The sequence below is a fragment of the Octopus sinensis genome, unplaced genomic scaffold (genome assembly GCF_006345805.1).
Source record: "Octopus sinensis unplaced genomic scaffold, ASM634580v1 Contig01419, whole genome shotgun sequence".
In the NCBI taxonomy this organism is placed as follows: domain Eukaryota; kingdom Metazoa; phylum Mollusca; class Cephalopoda; order Octopoda; family Octopodidae; genus Octopus; species Octopus sinensis.
Genome location: NW_021824834.1, coordinates 56,120 through 65,647, shown reverse-complemented (window position 1 = coordinate 65,647; position 9,528 = coordinate 56,120). Strand labels below are relative to the sequence as shown.

General features: G+C 37.1%; 1 protein-coding gene across 1 annotated transcript; it reads left to right on the top strand.

Moving 5' to 3' along the window:
• Window positions 1–197: 197 nt before the first annotated feature.
• LOC115227053 lies at window positions 198–5,700 on the top strand (the record flags this gene model as incomplete). Its single annotated transcript, XM_029797987.2, has 4 exons — window positions 198–251; window positions 1,777–1,810; window positions 3,527–3,551; window positions 4,329–5,700. Coding segments are annotated over 4 exons (1,172 nt in total), but the record flags the coding sequence as incomplete, so codon positions are not given.
• Window positions 5,701–9,528: the final 3,828 nt, after the last annotated feature.

Here is a 9,528-nt window from a genome sequence, read left to right as displayed (position 1 = left end):
TATATGTATGCATATATGCATGTATGCATGTATGTATGTACGTATAAATGTACATATATATGTGTGTGTGTGTGTATCATATTGGATTGTCCAAACAGTCCGTTCGGATTTTTATGTGAAAAAAGGACACAAAAAATACAAATTTTAAACACCAGGCGATTTATTCATTCAATGATATAATTACCTTTTCATTCTAGTATCTTCTGCCATCTTGAGCAGATCCCTGCTCAGAGAATTTCCTGTGTTTACTAGTAAAAACTAGGCGAAGTTTTGTTTTGCATCCTCTTGGAGGTTAATGTCTGTCAATTCAATGAATTTTGAAGAAAACGAAATTGGTGGAAATCTGAAGGTTCTAGGTCGGGCGAATACGGAAGGCACGGTAAAATGTCCCACTTCTGCCGCGTCTACAAAGAAGTGTGTGATCTGGCATTTCGTGATGAAAGACAGTGCCTTTACGATTAGCAAGTACTGGATACTTCTGGTAGATCACTGCGTTTAATTTGTCCAGCTGGTCACAGTACACATCCAAATCGGTAAGGACCACGCAAAAGACAACACTCTTCCAATCTTATCAAATTGAAGGCATGACCTTCTTCGGATGAAGTTCTGCTTCGGAGGTAGTTTGTGGCGATTCGCCGCGCTTTCCCATGATCGTTTGTGCATCACATAGTTATAGACGATTCATCTCTTTCTGCCTCTTCTTGCCTTGTCTCAACTTGCGAAGTAAACACAGCGATCTCATTCGGTACACTGCCTCAAGAAAGTCACTGTTAGGTCTCGCTGTGCACGCAACCATGTGCTGCAATCTGTTGCCGCATTGTAGAACTAGCCCGGAAACTTTTTGATATCATCTCGTACTGGATGCATCTAATGGATTACTGCGTTTAATTTGTCACAGTATACATCCGAAACGCACGTTTTTACAATGAATTGCAAATGAAAAACCTCTGATGAAGGGATATTCATAATATCCCAGAAACAGCTGTAAGACTATGTTTATATCTCTTTCCTTATAAATGTCCTGAAAACTCTTCACATCCTTGGCTTTGTTATCTCATTTTGTTTAAAATAATATATATACATGCTAATACAAAACCCTCATTAAATTCCTCACTCGTATCACTATTGAACTAAGAGTTTAACCACGGTCTGTCCATAGCACCTACTTAGCGTTACCTGCCACTCTTTGGGTCTTCTAGATACCAATACCTTTTATACCCTTGCTATATATATATATATATATATATATAATATATAATATATATATATGTGTGTGTGTGTGTGTGTGTGTGTGTGTGTGTGTGTATGTATATACTCACACTCACACACACACACACACACACACCCACAGGCACACATAAGGCAGCGAGCTGGCAGAAACGTTAGCACGCCGGGCGAAATGCGTAACCGTATTTCGTCTGCCGTTACGTTCTAAGTTCAATTCCGCCGAGGTCGACTTTGCCTTTCATCTTTTCGAGGTCGATAAATTAAGGACCAGTTACGCACTGGGGTCAATGTAATCGACTTAATCCGTTTGTCTGTCCTTGTTTGTCCCCTCTGTCTTTAGCCGCTTGTGGGTAGTAAAGAAATATATATATATATATATATATATATATACACCCACCAGAGGCGCGCTAAGCAGCGTTGATTGGGATATAAGTGTGTAATATCATATTTAACTCGTTAGTGTACACTCGAACATGGAATGATCTTCGCTTCGGAAGTTCTTCTTATAGACAATAAGCGTGAAAAGCACACCTCTGAACTATAAATGAGGTTATCGAACCGTAGCACACGTGTTTCTGCGTTGCTATACTTCATCGGCTACAGGTAGTGAATCCGTTGCTCACAACCCACTAAAAACAGTAGTTCTAAGAGGTCTGTGAATAATTTGGACTGTTACTTTTTATCGTCTCCGAAAGGATGAAAGATAAAGTTGAACCTTTCTTCGATTTATTGATATATTCCTGATCTTTACAATTGTTCCAATGGCACTGACATAACCGTTTCTTTAGAGAGGACGATGAAAGCAATATTTAATTTAGTCTTTGAGAGAATTCATACATGAAAAACTTACAAAGAATAAATCAAGGAAAAGAACAAAATATAGTATTGCAGACACGTTGTCTATATCATAATGTCAGAAAAACAGGAATTATCAGTGGCAAAACTATAAACTTGATGAAAAGTAAGAGAATAATTAATATAGGATACCGTCAGCAGACGGAAGGTTTTCACTTATCTAACGGCATGGAAATTAAAGTGCTAAAAGAGCAATAAATCAAAGAGACAAATAGATATATATACTGATAATACAAACATATATATTTTCTTCTACATACAAGCATGATAGTATAGACATATTCATATTCTTACACACACACACACACACACACAAAGCTGATATACATTCACATACACACATAATCTGGTTTTGTGGGAAGATAACGTAAGCAAAATGGACCTACACCCAGATACGTATACGAAGATCTATTTATAAGAATATTACGGTATTACAAACATCTACATACATATATTATTATTATGGCTGCCCCTCGTTATCGAGTATGGCCATTGCACGAAGCTTAACTGTTTCTGGTGCTGTGATCGAATATGACTTTTTAGCCCAGCTAAAGATCTACAATGTCTTGTACAAAATTGGCAACTAAAACCTTTACTGGTAATAGCCGGCTGTAGTTGTAACTGGGCTTCATGTACTTTCTTTGCATGTCGTTTAAGTCCTCCTGCCGAATTACACTCTTTTCCACATGCCCGACATACATACATACATACATACATACATACATACATACATACATACATACATACATAAATACATTCATACACACAAACATATATGTATGTATGTATATATATATATATATATATATATATTCACAGGCAGATTATAGATACACGCACACACGCATGCACACACGCACACAAACGCACACATACAAATACACACGCACACACATAACAAGTTAAGAATGGATTTGCCGGCATAACGTTTATACAGTGGAATCAATCAATTCATCGCTTGTTATTTTTATATTCCGTGACTCAAGGTAACTTTCTGAATTTTCGGTGGATGTGAAAAATATTTCTACTAAAGAGATGTTCCTCCTTATATATTCTGATAACCGATATTCGCAGTAGAGCGGATAGTGGCTAATCAGGTTCCCTTTTTATTTACTCTCTCTCTCTCTCTCTCTATATATATATATATATATATATATATCGGGCGAAGACGAGCGCTGGACGGGTGCCGACTCGCGGCGGCGACGCGAGCAGAGCTCCGCGGCCCGACCGCGCACGCACCAGTGAATAGGGCCGGGAGTCCGAACGGACGACCGAAGCGGACGCGCCAGAAGCGGGGGCACGTTTTCGAGACCCGAATTCCGACTACGAGCTTTCGAAACGTTGAGTAGATGAAACCATGGCGACTGAAGAAGGGGTTTTTCCTTGTGTTATTTGTCCTGTACTCTATTTTTTTGTTATTTAAGAAAAATGTCCAGTTCCTTGTGTTTGTGTCTATGTTTTCGTTTCTCATTGTGTTCGACGTTTTTTTGGTGTCCTGTACTCATATATGCGTGTATATATACATGTAGAGGTTGGTACGTACATATATGTATATATATATGCATATGTTTTATTTATTAATATATTATATATATATATATATGGTCATCCCATAAATAATGCGGTTTTTTTTCAATTGCATGAATTAAAAGTCGGACGGGAACGGGATAAGCTAACTGCGTTCACCTGCTATAAAAGCAGATAGTAATTTAACCTTGTATTTATTCTTAGTGCAAGTTATGAAGAGTGCAGTTCTCTATAAAAATGTCAAGCGCCGAAGACAGTGGGTAAGGAAAGGAGAAACACACACACTATATTATGTATATATATATATATATATATATATATATTATATATATATATATATATATATATATATATATACACACATACATACATATATACATACATACACACACACACATATATACATATACTTACACATTTATTTTACGAACTGAGAATATACGCCATTTATTTTATATTGTGGTACACAAGGACAGTTGGAAAATATAGTGATCGAAATGGAATTGTGATAAACCAGTTATAGTTGTGATTAAATTGATGGAAAATCCCATCTTTCAAATTAAGACCTTTGTTCTTCCTTCTACAAAATGTTTACAAAGTGGAATATTCCGTAGAGTAATTTTTGTCTGCTAATTGCTTCAATAATCTTAATTAAAGAATGTTAATTATTAGTTGAATTTAATATTAATTCTTTTCTTTTCTTTTCAAATATTTTTCAGTGGAAATGGTCTCGCATCGTATTTGCAATGTACCGCGTCAGCCTGGCGTTTTACACAATGGCTTGTCTGCTGGATTACGTGATCGTGATGTCGCATGGCAGTTCACCAGTCAGTCACAATATCATGGCTTACATGACAACCTGGACCTACTCACTCCTTGTATTACACTTTAACATGGCAGCCGTGATAACACTGTTCTGTATGTGGAAGGAGAAGCGAGGTACAAACAGAGTAATCGACACGGTCAAACCCACCAGCATTCGTCGACTGACCCTACCGAGTGGACTCTACGACCAAAAGTCATTCAATCCGGATATATATTTTCATGGTAAGTCGGAACTGGAAGCAGGTTTTCAGGTGGATATGAAAGCGAATTTCAGCGTGGAAGCTGATCGAAGTACGTGGTACATGAAGCTATCATGGCTTGTCTTTAGTGTTGTATTCAACTGGGCCATCATCGTCACACTTATATTCTTCGGTGCTATCTATCCTGGATTTATACAGAATGAACCGTGTCCAGTAATATCGTTTGAAGACATCAACATCCATGCCCTGAACACGGTGTTTGTAATACTTGAAGTAATTCTATGCGCCTACCCCGTCCGTCTTTACCATGTTCTTTATTCCATTTTTTACGGTATGATATACTTAGTGTTCAATATATGTTATTGGTCCTCGGACCGCGAAAATAATATAATTTATCCAGGAATTTTGGACTGGAACTATCCCTGGACGTCATTAGTAATGGCGCTGCTGCTGGCGTTCGTTATCACACCGTTTCTTCAACTTGTGCATTTTGTCCTCTATCATATACGTTGCTTTTTGTTTCGAAAGATTTATGGTCATGAATATATATACAGAAGACGGCCTTCTGCCTTGAAAAAGACAAGTTCAACAGACACAAATGGGAACACCAAAGATTTTGGTGTTTTACCGAGAGACGATTCAACAGCGCCTATGATTTCCACAATTATACCGATGGCTACTGAGCATTTAACTCCTATAAAAATAGCCCTACCAATACAGACGCTTTACATTCCAGAAATTTCCAGGATTTAATATTTAATCCCTCACGCGTTGCAAAAAAAAAAAATGCAAATATAAAATATTTGCAATATTTTGTTTCGTCACTTTATGTTCTGAATTCAAATCCCTCCGAAATAAACTTTGCTTTTCATCCTTCCAGAATCGATGAAATAAAAGCACCAGTGTAGTACTGGAAACTGACTTAACTAACTTTATATCCTTCCTACCAAAATGTGTGGCCTTGAACCTATCTTAGAAATCACCATCATCACCATCATCACCATCATCATCATCATCATCATCATCATCATCATCATCATCATCATCATCATCATCATCATCATCATCACCGTTTATTATTATTATTATTATTATCTTTTTTTCTTCTTCTTTCAAATTTGCTTCCATTTCTTGCCGAGTGTCTTCCCGACTCCTAGGGCAAAGAAACTCATAGTATAGATTGGTAGGCCATTAAACTAAACTCACTAGTTCGTTCATTTCTTTTTTTTTATTTTAGTTAAATTAAAATATATGGGTAGTAATAGTTCTTTATTATTATTATTATTATTATTATTATTATTATTGAGTATTGCCAAAGAGAGAATTTAAATGCAGTTTTGATACCAGGGGAAGCATACAACATTTGATAGCTAAATCTCTTGACGTAAAATCATCGTTTGCTTTATTTTTGAACTGAATCGCTCTGATACAAATTACCACAAGCTTTTCCATTATTTTTCTTTTTATTAAGCCTCTGATGAGCGTATTTATTGTCTGGCAGAATGGACAAGAGCTTTCGGAAAGCTTGACCTGATCCAATGTACATGTGAAAACTATTCTGAAGGCGTATGGACTAGCGGTTAACGCGTTCGGCTCCCGTTCATAAGGCCGTGGTTTCAATTCTTGGAACGCGCGGCGTGTTGTCTCTTTAAGCTAATCGCCTCATTTCACATTACCCTAGATTTCTCAGCTGTCATAAGCCCCATTACAATCTGGTGCAATCGTCTTTACCTTCAGTTGTACCTTCCATCGAAGACTGTGTCGCTGGATCAAGGTTGAAGAGAGTCTAGGCTGTGTCTACGTCTGCTCGCCACTGTGTAGGTATATAAAAAGAATTAGAGAAAGCACGGTACTTGTTACCAAGTCATACTCGTTCGCGAGTGACTGTTGGCTGTAACATACTGTACTGCGCTATACAAAACTCTCATTGGTTCCAGGTTACACACTTTCGTTAAACCAGGCCTTATTGAAGCTCAGTATAATTAATTTTGTCTTACTTTTGTTATTTTCGGCGGGTTCTGTTGTATAGAACGAAATGCCTTAAAATGGATAGGTTACTTGAAGTAACAGCAAATATATCTATTTGCGTGGGTGGAGAGGGTGCACAATAAATTCGCTTGATTTTGTCTTTCAACATCCTAATGTATGTAAATATATGTAAATACAAATGTGTATATGTATATATGTATGCGTATATGTGTATATAATACATATAATATATGTGCATGTATGTGTATGTGTATATGTAATAATTGAAATGAGGATATGAGAAATTCAGATTGATGTTACAATCGTTTCAGTAAACGAACATTTTTTATTCTATTTTATTTTATGCGTATTGGACTATACTCTGGATTTGCAAAATGGTCCCTTTTATAATCTACTGGAATTTAACTGATGTTTATTCCAGTTAACTGAACACTATACTAACCAGGTTATTTCATGAAATGGTAACGAGGTGATAGCATGGATTATAATTATCCCTCAAATTTTCTTATGTATTTGTACATATATATATGTGTATATATATGCATATGAATATGTATTATATATAATATATATATATATATATATATATATATATATATATATATATATATATATATATATATATATATACATATATATAATGACCTTCAATAAGAATGAAGACACGTGATTTATACACGACATTCAGCTAATCAAATAAATATATGATGAAAATAGAAAACAAAAAAGAAAGAAAACAACAACAACAACAACAAAACTGACCTATATTTCAATCAACACTGCAGATCAGAATGCTGGGAAACACTCGTACATGAACTAAATGTTCATACGTGCAATCTCGGCGTGATCCTGTGTAAATTACACACGCGAAATACAGATATGGCACCTGAAGACGAACAGGAGCTAATACGACTAAAGCATTGTTTTGTGAGCGAAAAAAATCCCTCAAAACCCAAAGTGAGGCTTACATTTAAAAATCTTCTCCAGATTCATACACCACCCTAAATAACACATCCCATAAACCTCAATAAGGAACGTTTTATGTGGTTGAACAATCTACTAGAAAAAGGAAATAAAATCTCCCTCAAACCACACTCCACCGTGCTACAAAAAAAGACACATTGGATAATGTAGGCATAAATAAATGAACATATAGATAAAACAATAAAAATAAAGGAAAGAAAATGACGAGACGGTCAATACTTAAGTACATTTTTCCATAGGTCTGCTCGATCAGGACGACCCTGTGGCTAAACAACAACAACAACAACAACAAATACTTATCTTTCTCAATGCCGCTCTTGGCGTTAGATCGATGTGGATTTAGTGAAAGACCACCGACATCGCACTTACTCATACTGATGACATAGTATCCTCCTCTTCCATCCAGCTCCGTCAGCTTGTAATACTGACTTTGCCTTTCATCCTTTCGAGGCCAATAAATCAAGGACCTGTTGAGCACTGGGCTCGATGTAATCGATTTAAACCTCAACACCCAGACTTGCTGGCCTTGTGCCAAAATTTGAAGCCAGTATTTAGTTATGTCAAGGCGGTGAGCTAGCAGAATAGTTAGTACGCCGGACAAAATGCTTAGCGGCATTTCGTCCGTCTTTACGTTCTGAGTTCAAATTCCGCCCAGGTCGACTTTGCCTTTCATCCTTTCGAGGTCAATGGAGTACATACCAGTTGAGTACTGGGGTCGATGTAATCGACTTAGCCCTTCCAAAAATTGCTGGTCTTGTACCTAAATTTGATACTGGCGGTGGGCTGATAGAATGCCGGACATTTAGAATGCCGGACATTTCGTCCGTCTGAGATCAAATTTTCCGCAGTCGACCTTGCCTTTCATCCTTTAGGGGTCTATAAAATAAGTACTAGTAAAGGACCAAAACTGCTGACCCTGTGCCAAAATTTTTTACCGTTATTTCGACTACTAATTCCGAAGAGGTCGGCTTTGCCTTCCATCGTTTCGGCTCCATAAAATAAGCTGCAGTTGAAAACTGGGATCAATGTAATCGATTTCCCACCTACTCTCTTAAAGTTACTGGACTTGTGCCAAAATTTGAAGCCATTTAGAAGGCAGCGAGCTGGTAGAATCGTTACTACGCCGGACAAAATGCTTAGTGGCACGTCTTCCGGCTTTACGTTCTGAGTTCAAATGCTACCGAAGTCGACTTTGCCTGTTATCTTTTCGGGGTCAATAAAATAAATATCAGTAGAACAATGAGGTTGACGCAACCGACTAACTCCTCCTCTCAAAATTTCAGGCTCTGTACTTACAGTAGGAAAAATTATTGCGAGCTGGTGGAATCGTTACCGCGCAGAATAAAATGCTTAGCAGCCTTTCTTTCGCCTCTTTACGTTCTGTGTTCAGATGCCACCGGAGCCGAAATTTGCCTTTCATTCTTTCGGGTTCGATGAAATAAGTACCTATTGAGAAATGAAGTCAATACAACCAATTTTCCCTTTCTTAAAACCTGCTGGCATTGTGCCAAAAATTATAAGAATTATTTCTATCACTTACAGAATATAAAGAATTATATTCTGCCTATGCCAAAGTAGAAAAGTTCTTTCTGTTGTTGTTGCTGTTGCTGAGCAGGCATGTGCTTAAAGACATTCCATCCATGACCATCTCGACATTTTAGAGTTATTTAGAACTATTTTATTCAACGTCTTTTTACTTTACCAGGACAATGGAGTGTGATTTTGTGGGTATTTAACTCTGCAAAACCTTTCTCAATCTGTCATATGATGCATACCTACATACATACGTATGTACGTACGTACGTGTGTGTGTGTGTGTGTGTGTGTGTGAGTATGTAGTTATATGTGTATACATACCCATACATATAAACGCACACACACTGCATAATACAGTCGAGATTTGACCAATCGACCAATCTAT